We start from the raw sequence: 20,802 nt of genomic DNA, 5'->3' as shown, positions 1-20,802 counted from the left end.
TTTGATGGTTTTCTCGTTGGGTTTTTGCTAAAAGCTCTGCTCGCCTGTTGTGATACCTTCATCATCATCATGGCGATGAGGAGGAGGATCAACACCTCCACCTTCATCATCTGAACCATATGCAGCATAAAAATAGAGCAGATAAAGTCCTTAAAACCTTTGTGAAGACATTAAACGCTGTCAGGAGAAGCTGTGGTTCTTAAAAAAAACGTACCCAGAAAGCTGAACTTCTTGTACGTTCTCGCTGTGGACGCCGGAGCAGAACTGGGCTTTTTCTCCTCAGTGACCATCTCTTCTGTACACACACACAAAAAAAAGACATAAGCTGCCTTGCCACTGCACACGACATTTGGACATGACTGTCGGAATACGCCCCCTTGTGGCAGTCAGGCAGAATTTTCAATTCTGACGTGCACCGTGGGAGAGAAGCTGTTCTCGCAGTGTCCGAAATAAAGGAGTGCAAAAGCAAGAGCCTACATTCTCTGTGCGTTCACAGTGGTTGAATGAATGAATGAATACTAAAAACTCATAGACCGCTTAAAATATTGGAGGAATGTGGAGATAATGTAAAAAAATTATATTTTTAGTACTTTATTACTTACATTTATGAATAGAAATGTTTTTTGTTAATATAGACTTTTTCTAATTCAAAAAATAACCAAAACAAATCCTATTTCTCACCTCGCGCACACGGACCTGCTTGTACAACACTGGAATACATCATATCCGCAGGCGCATACCATCTAGTCGCAGGAGTTCAAATATTTCAACGGATCCGCAGCTCAATTTGGATCTGAATTTTCCGCATACGGAGATGATCATAACTCCACGCAGCTCCCGCACTACTCTCCTTTGGAAATGAATGACTTCCGGTCTTTCGCTTGTCATTTGCAGTGGAAAGGAGGCTGTTCACCTCATTCTTCGCTGATGAACGGGTGCAGCCATTTTAATCTTTTTGGATCGAGACTTTCGGTCTCATTCACTTCAATTCATTGTTAGACATTAAAAACTGCTCGTTTCGCTGTCAAACTGATATTTTCTTATTATATTATTCTACTTGGTCTGTATAGTCATGCAAACATTTGTTTGTAGAGCAAGTAGTTTGACCGTTTTCTGTCGTTTGAATCTGAAGTTCTAAAACAATCGCGAAAACGGGCTCACTTTCGCATTTTAGAATAAGATCAATAGGATTAAAAAAAGGAGTGCTGGATGATACTAGGCTGGAAAATATTAGGGGTGGGAATCACAAGAGTCCCCAAGATACGATATGATCACGATACCTGTGTTATACTTGTACAATACACAATATTAATACAATATTATTTGCAACTTTTAAATATTCTGCTATATTGCAATTGATTTCCTTTATCCAACTTCAAATTAAGTCCTCAAAAGAAATGTCGGATTAAATATTTCTGTTTGTCTCTTCAGTCTTATTGTCGCAGTCCAAAATGGGATCGACAAGCAGAGAAACTGACCAGTGCTTTAATGAAAACATCGTAAAGTGTTTTGTGCACTTTTGTGCAATGCAATTCCACCATCTTTATTTAGGATTTGGACAGTAATACTGTTGTTGCAAGACCAGATACAGTTGCGGCTGAAAGATAATTATTAAATTTCCCATTAATTGTATTTTTTAACCTCTACCCCAACCCTAAACATAACTGTCACAGTACTGTAAAAATATTAATTATTGTTATGCAGTAATTATATATTGTTGTCACAAAAATGATGCTGTGTTGATGTGTGTATCCACAGCTGTATCCTATCTAGACTCTACCCAGTAATACTGACATATTGTTACGGTTTAAAATACAGAATATATCCACTACCTGACAAAAGTCTTGACGCTTATCCAAGTTTTATGAACAGCAAATAATATCTTGACTTCTAATTGATCATTTGCTATCAGAAGTGGCTTATATTAAAGGCAAAGGCCTCTAGATTACACTTATTTTACTAAAATAAAATATGATCTTCATTTTGAATGATTTCATTAGGACAGCAAGGTCTGACTTTTGCTCAGACAAAAGTCTCGTCACTGAACAGATATAATGTCCAGTATAGAATATAAAGTCCTGCTGCAGTGGAAACAATGAATATTGTGTCTGACTCCATCATGAGCTTGGAGGACTGCATCCATACATCTCTGACATGACTCAAATCATTAATAAAGTCATCTGGAATGGCAAAGAAAGCGTTCCTGCAGGACTCCCAGAGTTCATCACGATTCTCTGGATTCATCTTCAATGCCTCCTCCTTCATCTTACCCCAGACATGCTCAATAATGTTAATGTCAGGTGACTGGACTGGCCAATCCTGGAGCACCTTGACCTTCTAGGCTTTCAGGAGCTTTGATGTGGAGGCTGAAGTATGAGAATGAGAACCTGAAGAACCTGCCCTCTCTTAATGTAATGGGCAGCACAAATGACTTGATACCTCAGGCTGTTGATGTTGATCATCCACTCTGCAGATCTCTCGCACGCCCCCATACTGAATGTAACCCCAAACCATGACTTCTCCTTAACCAAACTTGACTGATTTCTGTGAGAATCGGGTTCCAGTAGGTCTTCTGCAGTATTAGTGAAGATTAGGATGCAGTTCAACAGATGATTCATGGGGAAAATCGACCTTCTGCCACTTTTTCAGATGATCAACTAGAAGTCAAGTTAATATTTGTTGCTTCTACTACTGGGATCGCCGACAAGACTTTTGTCAGGTAGTGTACAGGAAACAAAGAGTTAAATTCAATACCTTTTAAGACACTTTCCAAACATTTTAAAGACTCATAACCACTTTAAGGACATTTTAATTTAGTCAAAACTAAATCTAAACTAATCCTAAACTAAAACCTTTATTTATTAAAATGCAGAACCTTTTCAAAAGATTCAATTAGTACCTTTAGAGTAGACTTCTGTACCTTTAAGGTACTGTGAGATACACATTTGTACTTTTAAGGTATTGATATGTGCGTTTACGGACCTGCTAGAAACAAATGTACTTTTGGAAAAGGGACCACCCCAGTGACAGATTTAGTACTTTTATTTCTGAGAATATAAGTGACTTTATAAACAGCAGGACTCCCTGTTTAAAGAGGTATCACATCTCAATGATTCATTAATTAATTGTCATTTTTTTTTAAAGTCTCAATCTTCAGAAATGTACCTCTGCTTTTGGTGTTATCTCCTGGGTTTGCAGCTTTCCTCTGAGGAGGAGCTGAACTGGGCTTCTTCTTCTTCTTCTTGGAGCCGAAGAGATCCGCGTCCATGTCATCTATGTCCTGAAGTAAGCAAAGTCAATGATGTCATAGCTTTTATGTCAAACTAAGCTCTTATTTCAGCCAATCAGAAAGCAGCAGGCTGTTGCTTCACCTTCATGCTGTCCAGCAGAGCGGCGGGGTCAGCCTCAGAGACCTCCGAGCCCTGAGAGACATAACAGATTTCATAAGAGAGTAAATACTAGTTTAGATGCTTTGTTTCCAGTTTAGTAGACTCAAGGTTAATTTAATAAAAATGAAAATGAGTTACACAAGTTAATTATAAATAAATAACTTCCCAGTTATGATATCATCAGTTTAAAATGGATATTACCTGAAATTTAAAAAAGTCTACATTTTACCTTCAGATATTTAAATTTGAGCTGAGACATCACATTTTATTCAAGTAAATTTAAACTGAAATTACAATAAGGACTAAATAAAATATTTAATCATTACAAAAGTCAAAAGAAAAACATAAACATTATTAAAATATGTAATACATCAGTGTAATGTAGTAAATTGCGTAGCCTGACCTCATCATCTTTCTCCGCCTCTTCTGCCAGTTTACTGAAGAAATCATCGTCCAGCAGAGACCTGAACACACACGCACACACACACACACACACACACGCACACACACACACACACACACACACACACACACACACACAAACACCTTCAGCAGACCTTTATGTTAGATGATATTCTACATGTGCAGATACTGTGTGTGTGTGTGTGTGTGTGTGTGTGTGTGTGTGTGTGTGTGTGTGTGTGTGTGTGTGTGTGTGTGTTTGTGTGTGTGTGTTTGTGTGTCTGTGTGTTTGTGGGACACACCATGCATTTGAGTGTATGTGTGTTGCGTGTGCATTGTGTATTCTGGACTTGATTTGTGTGTGCTGCGTGTCTTTATATGTGTTTCGTTTGTGTCTGCTTTTGTGTGTGAGCATGAGTGTGGTGCGTGTGTGTGAGTGTGTGTGTGTGTTTGTTTTTGTGTGTATGTGTGTGTCTGTGTCGTGCATGTGGGTATAATGTAGTGTGTTTGTGTGGCCATGTGGTTGTTTGTTTGGTGTTTTGTGTGTTTGTGCATGTTTGTTTTTGTGTATGTGTTATTGTATTTGTTTGTGTGTGCATGGGCATGTTTGTGTATTTAATTTTGTGTGTGTCTGGTGTGTTTTTGTGTGTGTGATTTGTGTATACTTATTTGTGTGACTATATGTTAATTTGTTTCGTGTTGTGTGTGTGTGTGTGTGTGTGTCTGTTGTATTTGTGTATGTGGTGTGTGTATGCATCCTTGTATGCGTGTCTGGTGTGAGTGTGTATTTGTATCTGTGTATGTGGTGAGAGTGTGTTGTGTTTTCTTTGTGTGTCCGTCTGTGTATATGGTGTGTGTGTGTGTGTGTGTTTGTATGTGTGTATCTGTCTGGTGTAAGTGTGTTCTGTGTCTATCCTTCTGTGTATGTGTTTGGTTGTATTTGTATCTGTCTGGTGAGAGAGAGAGTGTGTGTGTGTGTGTGTGCTTGTTTGTGTGTGTGTGGTGTGAGATGTTCTATCTTTGAGCTCTCTCTGTGTGTGTGTGTGTGTGTGTGTGTGTGTGTGTGTGTGTGTGTGTGTGTGTGTGTGTGTGTGTTTGTGTGTGTGTGGTGTGAGATGTTCTATCTTTGAGTTCTCTCTCTCTCTCTGTGTGTGGGTGTGTGTGTGTGTTTGTGTGTGTTTGTGTGTGTGTGTGTGTGTGTGTGTGTGTGTGTGTGTGTGTGTGTGTGTGTGTGTGTGTGTGTGTGTGTGTGTGTGTGTGTGTTTGTTTGTGTGTGTGTGTGTGGTGTGAGATGTTCTATCTTTCAGTTCTCTATATATGTGTGTGTGTGTGTGTTTGTGTTTGTGCGCGTGTGCGTGCGCCGTCACCTCTTCCCGCTTTGTGACATGAGTCCGGCTGCAGGTCTGCTGGACACAGATGATGATGTCATCGACCGCACCTTCACTGGACCTGTGGAGTGTAAGACCATCACCATTAAAAACAGGTGAAACACACTCACTTCCATGACAACACTGACATCATTCATCATTAGACGATACCTTTATCACCACCATCATCATCATCACCGAGCAGATCTCCCAACACATCATCTATAGAGCCTGAGAGGAAAACATACACACTTATAATACAACCCCAGATCAGAAACAGTTGAGACAGTATGAAAAACACAAATGAAAAAGTAGTGATTTCCAGATTTACTTTCACTTGTGTTTCAATGCAGACAATATAAACACAGAATATTTCACAAATATATATATATATATATAAACTGGATTACTGCAACTCTCTACTAGCTGGGCTTCCAGCTAACTCTATCAAGCCTCTTCAACTGCTCCAGAATGCAGCAGCACGAGTTGTCTTCAATGAACCTAAACGAGCACATGTCACTCCACTGCTAGTCCGTTTGCACTGGCTGCCAGTTGCTGCTCGCATCAAATTCAAAACTCTGATGTTTGCCTACAAAGTGACTTCTGGCCTAGCACCTTCTTATCTGCACTCACTTCTGCAGATGTATGTGCCCTCCAGAAACTTGCGTTCTGTGAATGAACGTCGCCTCGTGGTTCCATCCCAAAGAGGGAAAAAATCACTTTCGCGAACGCTCACGCTCAATCTGCCCAGTTGGTGGAATGAACTCCCTAACTGCATCAGAACAGCAGAGTCACTCGCTATTTTCAAGAAACGACTAAAAACTCAACTATTTAGTCTCCACTTCACTTCCTAAGCTGCAATTGCCTCTTTGAATATCACACTAATTGTACAAAAAAAAAAAAAAAAAAACTACTAACACTTCCCTTCTTAGACTTTACAGACCTGAAACTTGCCTTTAGTACTTATTCATTGTTGCTCTTGGTTGTGTAAATTGCTTCCTTGTCCTCATTTGTAAGTCGCTTTGGATAAAAGCGTCTGCTAAATGACTAAATGTAAATGTAAATGTAAATATATATATATATATATATATATATATATATGTGTGTGTGTGTGTGTGTGTGTGTGTGTGTGTGTGTGTGTGTGTGTATATATATTTTTTTGCATATATATATATATATAATATTCTGTGTTTATATTGTCTGCACTGAAACACAAGTGAAAGTAAATCTGGAAATCACTATATATATATATATAATTATTATTTTGCACATATATATATATATATATATATATATATTTTTTTTTTTTGCACACACATATATATATATATATATATATATATATATATATATATATATATATATATATATATATATATATATATATATATATATATATATATATATACTGTAAATATACATCATTTCCTGTCATTCAGACCTGCAACACATTCAAAAACAGATGTTACAGGAGCAGTTTAGGGCAGTAAACTGGTGAAATAATGATGTGATTTGAAACAGGTGATGTCAACAGGTGATTGTAATTATGATTTGGTACAAAAGCAGCATTCAAGGTCTAGTCCTTTAGGAGCAAAGATGGGCCAAGGATCGCCAGTTTGCCAAAAAGTACATGAGAAAATGATTGAAATGTTTAAAAACAATGTTCATCAAAGAAAGAAACGAAGACATTTGGATGTGTCACCTTCAACAGTGCAGAACATCATTAAAAGATTCAAGGAATCTGGAGGAATTTCAGTGTGTAAAGGACAAGAGCGCAAGCCTATGTGGAACAACCGTGATCTCCGTTCCCTCAGGCGGCGCTACATCAAGAAACCTCATTCATCTATAGGCAAATCACCACATAGGCTCAGGACTACTGCGGCAAACCTGTCAACTACCACAATGCGTAGTTACATCAACAAATGCCAGTGAAAACTGTACTGTGCCAAAAGGAAGCCCTATGTTAACAGTGTCCAGAGGCGTTACCGACTTCTTTGGGCTCAGAGGCACCTGGGATGGACCATCACACAGTAGAAATGTGTACTGTGGTCAGATGAATCAGTATTTCTGGTAATTTCTGGGAGAAATGGACACCGTGTGCTGCGTACCAAAAGGATCATCCAGACTGTTACCAGCAAAGTTTAAAAACCAGGGTCTGTCATGGTATGTGTTTGTGTCACGCCCATGCATGTTTTAACAAGACAGTGCAGAACCACATTCTGCACACATTACAAAGTCCTGACTGCGGAGGACGAGGATACAGGTACTTGACTGGTCTGCCTGCAGTCCCAACCTGTCTCCAATAGAGAATCTGTGGTGCATTTTGAAGCACAAAATGCAACAATGTGGACACTGTACTCTTGCCCACATTATAAATCGCGATGTTCATGTGTAATTAGACACTGAACATTTTAAGTTTACTTGCCTCATTCATGTGTCAAATTCACTTAATTCGCAAATGAAATTTACTTCACTATAGACCTTTTTCATGGCTGCTGCATGGAGGGCGCCATAGCGACCAGCGTTTTCCGGTAGAATGCGAAAAACTTCCGTTTACAGTGTTTACAACTGGTAATTTGAGCTCCGAAAATGGGTTTCAATAACGTTTTTAATGGATAACAGAGTGTTTTGTGACACACAACTTAGAAATGTGTGTGTTAAAGCCGTTATAATCTGTCACATGTGGTTCAAGAAATACGAGAAAAACGTTTTCCTACTGTAGTTCACGTGTTTGCCGTCAGAAATAGTGTGTGTGTGCGTTCCCGGCCTGTCAGCTGTTAGCTCAGCGCAGAGAGAGAGAGAGAGAGAGAGAGAAAACCAGAGTACTGGCATGAAACTTAACAGGTATGAAAGTCGTGCAATTTACAAAAATGAGCATTAAAAGTCTGTTATTGATCCTCTGCTGCTGATTAGCTGTTCATTCTAATCGCGAGCCGTCTGTGTTTTATTTCATGTGTTGTTTTTACCACGGTTTGTGTTTTTCTGTCATTTTGAAATGACACTAGCCTATATTTTCGTGTGTGTGTCAAACATTTTGGTGAACTACATTTGTTTGGGCTGGTTATATATTTGAAATAAAGAGAAAATGTTGACTTTAGCGATGACGAGGCTTCATTTAAACTGCAGAAGATGCCGTCTGACAACGAGGGGAAAACGCCTCACAGCAGCTGTTTTCCATCCTATTAGATCGCATTTCTTTAAATGATCAGTCCAGGAGATGCTGCTGATGGACAACAGTATTAGTTCAAAGAGGATAAAAGCAGGTAAAATAGATTAAAACTATCGTTTCAAAGCTGTCCAAATGTGACTGTTTACACGCATCAGTTGCCGACCGGAAGTTCTTCGCATTCTCTTTGCGCATACACGCAAAGCATCATGGGTAATTTTGCGTTCCAAGAAAAAGGTCTATAGACATGGATTCATGTCATGAGCTTTTTGAAATGTGTTGCAAGAGCCAGAATTGGTATATGTGTGTTTTTTTTTTTTTTTTAATAAATCAATTATGAGAAACACATTAAATAATGTTTGTTGTATTGTCTGCAATGAAATACAAGTCAAAGTTAGTTTAGAAATCATTACTTCCTTTTTATATTTGTGTTTACCTTACTGTCCCAACCTTTTCTGATTTGTGGTTGAATGATACAGTAATCAAACACAACATAGAGAGATAAAAGAAGAAAAAAAAAAAGAAAAAACTCACTCCTGAGCCCCTTCTTCTGTTTTAAAGACTGCAAAAGACAAAGATGACACAATTACATTTAAATATCAGCATTTTTTTTTTGCTTTAACAGTAACAGAATTTTGATTAAAACTGCTTAAATACCACAATGATGTGTAACTGTTATTTTTAATGCAATATATTACACCATAATATATTATCTTATTGTTTGAAACTTTTAAAGCCTTTGGAAAGACCCTGAGTGTTTTTTTAACCCTATAAGTGCCAAAATAAAATTCAACTTTTTTGGAAATTAGATGTTTATTAAACCATGTAGCAAATTGCCATATATATATTCTGAGATACACATTTGATACATCAGGTGTTTATTTTAATTTTAATGACAAAAAAATATTTTGCCCTTGACATTTTGACAACAGAAAACCTTTTAGGCAGTTTTTCCACTTTGTTTTTACCTGTTACCTTTTATCAAATCATATATAACAGGTTTTTAAACAAAGTATTGATCAGGTTAATATAGGTCTTAGAAACCTGTGTTTCAAATATGATACGTGCGGCTCTATAGGGTTAAATACATTTTTTAGAGAAAGTTAAAAAATTTAATACATTTTTTATACATTTGTAACTTTGTTGTTAACCATTCGATCTTTGTTAGTTTTTGCATATTAAACATATTGAGTATGGACAAAATTTGTGATATTACATTGTTATTAACGATATTACGTCATATAACATAGCCAATAAAACTGCTATGACAACAAACTCAAAATACTACAACTCATTTCAATTGACATCTGTCTGGATAATGTATCTAGAAATAAAGCGAATATGAATGTTTCTTCTATATATCAATGGGTATAAAAGATTAGCTCTTAATTGTAACGTTAGCACTATAACGTTACACTTTTATACTACTAATATGAAAGCGTTATACCATACATAAATGACAATTTTAAACAAAGTATACATTTTACTGTAACCTTACAAACTAAACAGCAACATGTTTGTTACGAGGCTGTATAGATAATTACTTATGTGTTATTACTGTCAATAACATCTGTTACTACTCCGTTAGCCACTAGTGAGACTTTGTGTTCCATTCATAGTACAGAACTATGTTTAATTACTTTAATTTAGATAGTTGTGAGTGAATAAATACACATTTAAAGTGTTTTTATTAGGAAAACTGCCTGTTTTTACCATATCTGATCGCCTGCTGGAGGGTCGTGTGTTTGTGGTGAAATCTGTGCGCGTGCCCGTTACCACTGGAAACCAGCACCGCTTTTCCTCGACGCATCAGCTGATCGTTAATTAATCAAGTAAATCTTAATTTTCTCCGGAGATCTTCAGATTCTTTTGCTTGTTTTGATAGTGTGGATTCAGACGCACATTAAATCCTGTGTGTGTTTGTGTTCTGATAAGACCAAAAGAGCGTTGATGAATCTGTTAGTCCGAGTCTAATACATTAAAGTTAAGCGACACTTTAACTTAGTCCACACAAATACATAAGCTGTTATAGTTTACGAATAAGCATGATTTTGTACGAGCTGTTTATGAATCACTTTGTCCTCCACCGGTTTGAAAACCGTGTGCCTCCTTCATGTACTTCCTGTTTACAACAGAGCATCATGGGTAATGTAGTCCAGTGATTTACGGCTTCAGTTTCTTTTCAGGGGAATGGAATCGTTTTTTTTTTTCATTTATTTCTTTGTTTAATGCTTTAGTATAACAAATGTTTTTTTGTTTTATCTGTGTTTTGTGTATGCATGTCTGTGGGTGATTGTGCGGGTTTGTGTACAGTATTTATGTGCCTGTTTATTTGTGTGCTTGTATGAGTCTATATTTTAAACTTTAGTTGATGTGTAACGCATCTGTGTGAACATAAACAACATCTCTGAATGTAAGACACTCAAAATTTAATGCAAATGGAGACAGTGGCTTTTACAGAGTTAGCTTAAGCAAGGCCTACAGTGAATGAAGTTTAGGGACTACAAAAAAAAAAAAATAAATAATAATAATAATACAACATCCGGGCTAGTGAGATCACAAACGCTTCAGGCTGCGCAAATTTACCACGCGCATACTCCCTGCGCAGCGAAGGGGTGAGGCCTGAGGTGCTGTAATGTTACAGCAGAGGAAGCAAAAATGGCGTCCAAACGCTGCTATTTCCACAGAGCTTCTTCTGTTTCTGTATTTGAGCTTCCAAAGGACACGACACAAAGAAAGAAGTGCTTACAGTTTAATTTTAATTATGTTCCAAAGAATTATAATAAAGATATAGCGCTAGCATTTGACAAAGGACAGCTTCCAGAATCTCTGTTCAGTGCTGGACTCGGCTGAAAACTCCTTTAACCATAATAGCAAAAGCTTTGGACTGTGAGCCACAACCTGTAAGTGTTTTATTTGTTAGAATTGATCTAATACATGCACTGTGTCTAGTAATGCTAGGAATATGTTGTAGCGAGGATGTAAATAACGGTGTAAACAGCAGGAAATGCTGTTTGGCACCGCTAACAACTTAGCTACAAATTTATATTTATCAGTCACACCGATGTAAACACCCACAATCTTCAGCAGCGCTGCAGTCTCTCTCTATGTAGCCACTTTCTATGCGTTCTACATCTCAAATAACAAACTCCCCAAAGAAATGAACATTTTATATTACTTGCATGTGAAAGACACTTGTCAGATTGTCATCATTGGATTTAAATGGTGTTTTAAATGTACTGATTTTCGCACTCTCTGTTTGTGTGTGCGTGTGTATGTCTATCTATCTGTCTTTCCAGGGGTGGACTGGGGAAAAAAAAAATTAGCCCTGGTTTTGTAGCCACACCAGCTCACATCATCATACCGACACAGCCTTACCCACAGACACGCACATTCACTACTTGTATTGGTGTACAGATGGTGAAATACCATAAGCAGTTCCATATGTAATTGATATTTAAACATTTAATGTATGTGACTGGAACAAAAACAAAAAACAACCCGTTTGTAACAGATTTATACATACATTCATTCATTCATTCATTCATTTATTCATTTTCTTTTCGGCTCAGTCACATTATTAAGCTTGGGATCACCACAGCGGTATAACCCACCAGCTTACTGTTGTTTTACGCAGCGTATGCCTTCACAGCTGCAACCCATCACTAGGAAACACTCATACACACATACACTATGAACAATTTAGCCTACCCAATTTACCTATAGTGCATGTCTTTGGACTGTGGGGGGGAAACTGGAGCTCCCGGAGGAAACCCACGCGAACTCGGGGAAAACATGCAAATTCTACCCAGAAATGCCAGCTGACCCAGCCGAGGGTCGAATAAGTGACCTTGCTGTGAGGTCGACAGGGCTACCCACTGTGCCACTGCGTTGCCCCCTTTCGAGAATATTTTACTTAATTTTATTTGGCAGTGTCTGATTTTAGAGCCATTTTCTTGCTTTCTCTGAGCTTTTTGGCTCTGATGTAACAAAAGTGTTATACTCCTGTCAGTGGGTCATAGAACTGGTTTATCTGCATTAGTCTGAATGTCACACATTCTCCTGTTCACTGCTGGTTAAGCAACATGTGAACATGTAACATCAACGCTCATCAACTTTGATAGATAATTTGAGTTTAATCTTTAAAATGAAACTTATTTTATTCATTTATGTCTCTGCCCTCCTTGAGGTGTCTGACGGTATGTATATGCCATTTCATTATTATTTTTGTTTTGTTTTTAATGTATGCCTTTTCCTCATTGCTTCAGATGAGGAAATGTTATGCTTTAAATTTAAAGAACAGACCAAGTTTAAATGAATTCATTGAGTTCTTAGTTTGTTCAATGCAGTCCTGCCTAAAAAAAACCTTGTAAATATTTCAAGACATTTAGGCAAAAGGGTGGCTAATAATTCAGAAGGGCTAATAATTCTGACTTCAACTGTATGTGTATATTTATTTCATAATTATTTTTTTTCTTCACTGTAGGATTCACTGTGCTGGGCTCCTCTGCTCCTCTGGTTGCTCCTCTGGGATCTTCAGTGGTTTTGCCCTGTTTTGCTTCTGAACTTTTACCAGCGGAGGGTTTGAGGGTGGAATGGAGACGAACAGACTCAAATAATCTGGTTCATCTGATCATTGATGGTAAAAGTCGAGCAGAGGAACAGCATCAGGACTATTATCAAAGAGCTCATTTCATTACTGAGGAGATTCAGCATGGCGTTTACTCTCTCCGTCTGGATGATCTGAGAGCTGATGATAAAGGGCTGTACAGGTGTAAAGTGTACAGTCAGCGGGATGCTGGTGCAACTCTGGTTGAAATTAAAGCCGTTGGTGAGTATGGTTGAATAGGTAGCACTCTTTAGTTGTTGAGTAGGTTATTTCACAAGAGCGAACAGCCGATAACATGGCACAAGAGTGCAGTAAACAGCAAATCACATGACACAAGCACAACAAACAGCCAATCGCATGACACGCTAGTGCAGTGAACAGCTAATCACATGACACCCGGGCGCAGCAGATAGCTAATCACATGACACATGACCACAGAGATCAGCTGATCACACGACACCCGAGCGCAGCGAACAGCCGATCACACGACACCCGGGCGCAGCAGATAGCTAATCACATGACACATGAGCATAGCTCACAGCCGATTACACAACACGCAAGCGCAGCGAACAGCCAATCACTTGACACACAAGTGAATCAAACAGACAATTACATGAAACATTAACACAACCAATCAGCTAATGTGTGCAACAAACAGCCAATCACACGTCACGCAAGTGCATCGAACAGCTGATCACATGACACGCGAATGTATCAAACAGCCGAACACTACACACATGTGCAGCGAACAGCCGTTCACACAACATGCAAGCACAGCGAACAGCCGATCACACAACATGCGAGCACAACGAACAGCCGATCACACAACATGCGGGCACAACGAACAGCCGATCACACAGCATGCGAGCACAGCGAACAGCCGATCAAACAACATGTGAGCACAGCGAACAGCCGATCACACAACATGCGAGCACAGCAAACAGCCGATCACACAACATGCGAGCACAACGAACAGCCGATCACACAGCATGCGAGCACAGCGAACAGCCGATCAAACAACATGCGAGCACAGCGAACAGCCGATCACACAGCATGCGAGCACAGCGAACAGCCGATCACACAACATGCGAGCACAACGAACAGCCGATCACACAGCATGCGAGCACAGCGAACAGCCGATCAAACAACATGCGAGCACAGCGAACAGCCGATCACACAACATGCGAGCGCAGCGAACAGCCGATCACACAACATGCGAGCGCAGCGAACAACCGATCACACAACATGCGAGCGCAACGAACAGCCGATCACACAACATGCGAGCACAGCGAACAACCGATCACACAACATGCGAGCGCAACGAACAGCCGATCACACAACATGCGAGCACAGCGAACAGCCGATCACACAACATGCGAGCACAGCGAACAGCCGATCACACAACATGCGAGCGCAGCGAACAGCCGATCACACAACATGCGAGCACAGCGAACAGCCGATCACACAACATTCGAGCACAGCGAACAGCCGATCACACAACATCCGAGCACAGCAAAAAGACGATCACACAATATGCGAGCACAGCGAACAGCCGATCACACAACATCCGAGCACAACGAATAGCCGATCTCACAGCATGCGAGCGCAGCGAACAGCCGATCACACAAAATGCGAGTGCAGCGAACAGCCAACCACACAACATGCGAGTGCAGTGAACAGCCGATCACACAACATGCGAGTGCAGCGAACAGCCGATCGCACAACATGCGAGCGCAGCGAACAGCCGATCACACAACATGCGAGCGTATCGAACAGCCGATCACACAACATGCGAGCACAGCGAACAGCCGATCACACAACATGCGAGCACAGCGAACAGCCGATCACACAACATGCGAGTGCAGCGAACAGCCGATCACACAACATGCGAGCGCACCGAACAGCCGATCACACAACATGCGAGCGTATCGAACAGCCGATCACACAACATGCGAGCACAGCGAACAGCCGATCGCACAACATGCGAGCACAGCGAACAGCCGATCGCACAACATGCGAGTGCAGCGAACAGCCGATCACACAACATGCGAGCACAGCGAACAGCCGATCACACAACATGCGAGCACAGCGAACAGCCGATCACACAACATGCGAGCACAGCGAACAACCGATCACACAACATGCGAGCACAACGAACAGCCGATCACACAACATGCGAGCACAGCGAACAGCCGATCACACAACATGCGAGTGCAGCGAACAGCCGATCACACAACATGCTAGTGCAGCGAACAGCCGATCACACAACATGCGAGCACAGCGAACAGCCGATCACACAACATGCGAGCGTATCGAACAGTCAATCCCATGACACACAAGCACATCGAACAGCCGATCACATGACATGCGAGCACAGCGAACAGCTGATCACACGACACGAGCGCATCGAACAGCCAATTACATGACACATGAGCGCAACAGACAGCCGATCATACGACACACAAGCACAGCGAACAGCCGATCACACAACACGCAAGCACAACGAACAGCCAATCACACGACACGCAAGCACAGCGAACAGCCGATCACACGACACGGAAGCGCAGCAAACAGCCGATCGTACAACACGCGAGCACATCGAACAGCTGATCAAACGACACGCAAGCTCAGGGATCACATCACACGCAAGTGCATCGAAGAGCCGATCACACGGCATGCGAGCACAATGAACAGCCGATCACGACACGTGAGCGTATCAAACAGTTGATCACGACACGCAAGCGCTTTGAACAGATGATTACACGACACACGAACGCATCAAACAGCTGATCACACGACACGCAAGCGCAGCAAAAGCCGATCACATGACACTTAAGCGCAGTGAACAGTTATTCATGTTTCTCTCTGCGTTCTCGTAATGGTGTAATATTGCGCACATATAATAATGAAAAAGTATTACCATAAACAGCATGTTTTGTGACACCACGAAATAAACAATAGAACATAACATGAAACAATAGAGTTTTTATTTTGTCCATACAATATTGTCATATTGCAGAGCCCTTTATGAACATACTGTGAAGATATTAGTTTCAGTTGTCCTATTTTTTAATGTTGAAATCTTCTTTCAGAGTATTTGAGTGTGTCGGGATCTGCTGGTCCAGTTTCTGTGTCTGTGGGTGGACACGTCACTCTCAGCTGCTCTGTGAAGTCTCACGTCCCTCCTGAAGAGATTGAACGGGTCTCATGGAGGAAAGCAGATGAAGACCTCCAGCTTCTGCATTTTGAAAAGAGCGCAGTGATTCCTGCAGATGAGCGATACAGAGAGCGCGTGGTGTTTTTCCCCTCTGAAATCCCCAAAGGAAACTTCTCTGTCAGACTGAGGAGCGTCAGAACTGAAGACGCAGGAGTTTACATGTGTCTCGTCAAGACTGGAGGAGTTTCAGCAAACACCACTGTCATTATAGAAACACACAGTAAGTCAACGCTATACATCTACACCAGTGAATTTCAGCTTGTGACCCTCAGTGGGCTGTAAGGGTATTGCAGGGGGCCACAAGCTTGTTGTTGAAGTCTATGTGAATTTAAAGTTATGATTATCCTTTTCCCATATCCTGACATGCATCCAATGGACCCTTTTTTAACTTTTCCGGGTTTCTCAGTAGCAGAAGACGTCATAGCTGGGTAAAAGTAGAGCACAGTGAATGGGAGAGTACAACAAAGATTTTTTTACAACCCTATTTGCTAAAATAATAGAAGAAACACGCCATGATGGTGTTATCAAGATTTACAGAAAATGAAAAAAATAGTGTGAGACTGACTGAACCACAGCCAGAGGAGAAATTAATGTCAAATTTACTCTCAGGCCCATAGACGCTGCATTAGAAACACCTCACATGAGTGGTAATTCATTTTTTGCAATTTGACACAAAGATGATATAAGACATTCGTAAATGCATATAAATGTTCATGCAATAAATTTTTTTTTAAAATTTTAATTCAAAATTTTAAAAAACTTTCAAGGTTTTAAGTTTATGATGATTGTTAAACGCATCATAACAGTCTTGTAAATAAAGGGTCCATTGAAACAGTCCTGAAACTAGAAAAAATGTAGGGTGGATCATTGGAAGTGTCTAACAAAATGGAGTACGATTGACAAATGGATGAAAGAAGGGCAGAAACAAGACACAATTAGACCTGTCTTAAACGACTGATAGCCGAGCTCTAAATGATTGATAGCCTTGCCATAAAAGACAGATAGCCATTCCCTAAATCACTGATAGTGATTTACCCGCCGTAAATCAAAGATAGGGAGAGATACCTCCCTTAAAAACAGATAGTCCCAGACTAAAGGACTGATAGCTCCGCCTTAAAGGATGGATAGCCCCACCCTAAATCAATGATAGGCTTGCCCTAAATGACCGATAGCCCTGTCCTAAAGCACAGATAGTCCCACCCTAAAAGACTGATAGCCCGGCCATAAAGGATGGATAGCCCTGCCCTGAATGACTGATAGGCCCGTCCTAAATTACTTATAGCCTCATCCTAAAGGACTGATAGCCCAGCCCTGAATGACTGATAGCATCCATCCAAAAGGACTGATAGCCCTGCTTAGGAGATGGATAGCGCAGCTCTAAATGACTAATAGCTCGCCCTGAAGCACTGACAGCCCCGCCCTAAATGACTGATAGCCCCATCCCAAATGCCAGACAGTCCCACCCTAAAGGATTGTTAGCCCCGCCCCAAAGGATGAATAGCGCCACCCTAAATCACTAATAGGCCAGCCCTAAATGACAGAAGGTCCCACCCTAAATCACTGATAGGCCTGCCCGAAATGACTGATAGCCCTGTCCTAAAGGACAGATAGTCCCATCCTAAATCACTAATAGGCCCACCCTAAATCACTAATAGGCCCACCCTAAATGACTGATAGTCCAATCCTAAAGGACAGATAGTCCCACCCTAAAGGACTGATAGCCCCACTCTAACGCCCCATTTTCACGGGGCGTTAGCGTCAACACTTTCAAATTCACTTTGAATGGGTGACGGCAGGCATTGCCGAACTGCATTGGCGCCGCTTCAGAGGCGTTGCTCGCTGCAGCAGTTGGGACTAGCTCAATTTTTCAAGTGCCGACGGAAGCGTCAGCCAATCAGATCGCTGTATGCAAATACAACAGCACAGACAGTGGCCTATTGCTGACTGAATTTCATTGGCTGACGCTTCTATGACGATCGCTTCAGCCCCAACTTCAGACACATCTTCAGTCAAGCGTTGACGGTGAAGCCCCGTGTGAATGGGGCATTAGGAATGGATAGCCCAGCTCTAAATGACTGATAGCTCGCCCTGAAGCACAGCTGCCAACACTCTTGTTTTTCCCGGGAGTCTCTTGTATTTCAGACCCAACTTCGGGAATTTAACCCCTCCCCCTGCTCCTCAGTCAGTTTGCGTTGCACATCCACCCCCTCCCCTCCCGCTCTTCAGTTTTCGCCCCCCGCGCTTTATAGTTTGCGCACCAAACCAACATTCCCCCTGCTCTTCAGTTAGCGCACTCCCCAAACCCCTCCCACCCCCACTCTTCAGTTCGCACACAAACCCCAGTTTGCTCCAAACCTTGATACATACTTTAAAACCAATAAGGCTAAAGGTTATTGCACACTGAATTCGAAATTGTTCGTAATTTAAAAAAAAATTAATTCAATCTCAGGTTGTGTTTATCGTATTGACACACTGCTTCTGAAACTTTTGTCCATCGTAAAAACAAAAAACAAACTGGGTTTGTTTACTTTGTGACGCATATAAAATATATTAAAAAAAAAAAAAAAAAAAAACGCAAATGAAAATTTTGGACTTCAGTGTGCAGAGACCTTAAATATTTTATGTTTTGCTGATTTAGACAATAGCTAAAAAATGCGAATGAACTTTATGCGCAAAACTGGATTATCGCATAAAAGACGTGCGAATAAAGCACTGTTTCCATCAAACGTATCAAAGTGAACAAAAAGTCACTTCCTGATTAACTGGCGCCAATTATCAACAGTAAAAACTGAATTTGCTGCAGTAGGAGAAGCTGCGTCAATCTTTTTTTCATCTAATAAATGACTTGTGTCTCAGAAGGCAATCCTGACACACAGTGAACGCGTGGTGGCATTTGAAGGCGTGAGACGCGGAGCACAGACGCTCTTGATTCTGGAGGTCATTAATAATATAATAACATTAATACTTAAACGGTAAGGTGTTTTAGAATGACCAATACAACATTTCAGTTGTTTAACAGTGTGCTCAGCCTGATGGTTTGTCCATTCACACACATTTTCATTATATGCTCTCTTATGTAATGTAATGTGTATTTATATAGCACATTTATTGTGTATGGCCATACACCCAAAGCGCTTCACAATCATGAGGGGGGTCTCTCCACACCACCACCAGTGTGCAGCATCCACTTGGATGATGCGACGGCTGCCACAGGTCAACGGCGCCAGTGCGCTCACCACACACCATCTATTGGTGGAGTAGAGGGACAGTGATAGAGCCAATTCGGTGGAAGGGGATGATTGGGAGGCCATGATCATAAGGGACGATAGAGGGACTTTGGCCAGGACACCGGGGATACACCCCTGCTCTTTCACGAGAAGTGCCATGGGATTTTTTTAATGACCACAGAGAGTCAGGACCTCGGTTTAACGTCTCATCCGAAAGACGGCGCCCACTGACAGTGTAGTGTCCCCTTCACTTTTACTGGGGCATTAGGACTCACACAGACCACAGGTTGAGCGCCCCCTGCTGGCCTCACTAACACCACTTCCAACAGCAACCTAGTGTTCCCTAGTGGTCTCCCATCCAGGTACTGACCAGGCTCAGCCCTGCTTAGCTTCAGTGAGTAACCGGTCTTGGGCTGCAGGGTGACATGGCTGTCAAAACAAAATCACATGACATTTTGTAATGCGCATGCTGGAGTTTGTCCAGTGAAAGTGTTTCCATCGTAGTTTATGCGCATCTTTTCTTATCGAATAAAAAGTTTATCCTATAGGTGGACGGAAACATAGTTAATGTATGTACAAATTTGTTTCTCAGGTTTGTCTGAATTTCACACACTGATCTTGTTTCTGTGTGTCGCTGCGTCTGGATCTGCTCTGCTGCTCTACTTTCTCATCTATTGCAGATCACAATCTAACTGCACAGGTAATCACTGGAGGATAATGTTTATTTATTATTGCATATATCCACTGCAAAAATGACCATGATTGTAATGGTAAAAACTGTACAATCTACAGTCAAAACCTGGTAAATTATTAACAGCATTTACATGTGTGGTAAATAACTGTAATAGATCTGACCTCTGTTTTCGAGAAAACATGAAGTGTTTAGAGTCTTAATTTAAATTGTCAACCAAAACAGACGACTGTGCATTTAAAAAGGAAATGAAATTTACAATTTAAAACACATACAGTTAAAAAATATAGTGTTTACAGTTTGTAGATATGATTTTTTTTTAAGTAAGAAACTGATATTTTGTCTTTTTCCTGTAGCCAAGTGTCTTCAGATGTGCCTCATCTTTCTTCCAAACATCATGATGTTTACTGCTGTCATTCTCTGGGGTCTGTCTGAGGGTGAGGATGCAGTCTTGTTTTAATTTACTAATTTTTTTTAATAAAAAAACCCCCCAAGTTCAATAAATAGATGTTTAAATTAGACGTATTTTTAATTTTAAGGGTGATGAAAACACGACTTCTGTCATCACCTCAGTGTTTCTTACAGAGAAGTTGAGGCTCTGAATTGAGGCTTCGCTGTAGTGTTGAAATCTGTTTTTTGTTTCAGGTTTGGAGCATGAGACTGTTGCTTGTTCTGCTCTGTTTTTACTGAGACCTAACATGCTGTTTAGAGCCGGACCATATGGATCCCAAGGT

At 40.8% G+C, this 20,802-nt stretch overlaps 2 protein-coding genes across 52 annotated transcripts in view; one reads left to right on the top strand and one right to left on the bottom strand.

Annotated features, from left to right (window-relative positions):
* The window catches only part of fbf1 (Fas binding factor 1), a 48,492-nt gene extending 38,064 nt beyond the window's left edge, over positions 1-10,428 (bottom strand). For 10 of the 47 annotated variants that reach the window (XR_012400741.1, XR_012400751.1, XR_012400748.1 and 7 more), the window contains exons 1-8: positions 10,038-10,428; positions 8,859-8,886; positions 5,330-5,389; positions 5,159-5,240; positions 3,793-3,853; positions 3,372-3,422; positions 3,166-3,280; positions 215-295 (exon numbers count right to left, since the gene is read on the bottom strand). Coding sequence is in view for 29 of the 47 variants with exons in the window: in XM_073943953.1 (XP_073800054.1) it covers positions 215-295; positions 3,166-3,280; positions 3,372-3,422; positions 3,793-3,853; positions 5,159-5,240; positions 5,330-5,389; positions 8,859-8,886; positions 10,038-10,040 (481 nt within the window). In the remaining 18 variants the exon portion in view is untranslated. Of the gene's footprint in view, positions 1-44; positions 111-214; positions 296-3,165; positions 3,281-3,371; positions 3,423-3,792; positions 3,854-5,158; positions 5,241-5,329; positions 5,390-8,858; positions 8,887-10,037 lie in introns of all 47 variants that reach the window. The other 37 variants (XR_012400737.1, XR_012400746.1, XR_012400738.1 and 34 more) reach the window with 8 other exon arrangements.
* LOC100333752 (uncharacterized) overlaps positions 5,192-20,802 on the top strand; it is a 36,679-nt gene continuing 21,068 nt past the window's right edge. For 2 of the 5 annotated variants that reach the window (XM_002667304.8, XM_073944028.1), the window contains exons 1-6: positions 12,389-12,523; positions 12,811-13,155; positions 16,026-16,370; positions 19,970-20,077; positions 20,425-20,505; positions 20,714-20,800. In XM_002667304.8, coding sequence (XP_002667350.3) covers positions 12,472-12,523; positions 12,811-13,155; positions 16,026-16,370; positions 19,970-20,077; positions 20,425-20,505; positions 20,714-20,800 — 1,018 coding nt within the window. In that variant the 5' untranslated portion in view covers positions 12,389-12,471. Of the gene's footprint in view, positions 5,275-10,085; positions 10,470-12,388; positions 12,524-12,810; positions 13,156-16,025; positions 16,371-19,969; positions 20,078-20,424; positions 20,506-20,713; positions 20,801-20,802 lie in introns of those variants that run through there. The other 3 variants (XM_073944027.1, XM_073944026.1, XR_012400755.1) reach the window with 3 other exon arrangements.

This window comes from Danio rerio, chromosome 3 (assembly GCF_049306965.1).
Source record: "Danio rerio strain Tuebingen ecotype United States chromosome 3, GRCz12tu, whole genome shotgun sequence".
NCBI lineage: Eukaryota > Metazoa > Chordata > Actinopteri > Cypriniformes > Danionidae > Danio > Danio rerio.
Note: the sequence above shows the minus strand (reverse complement) of the source record. Positions and strands in the feature narration are given on the sequence as shown.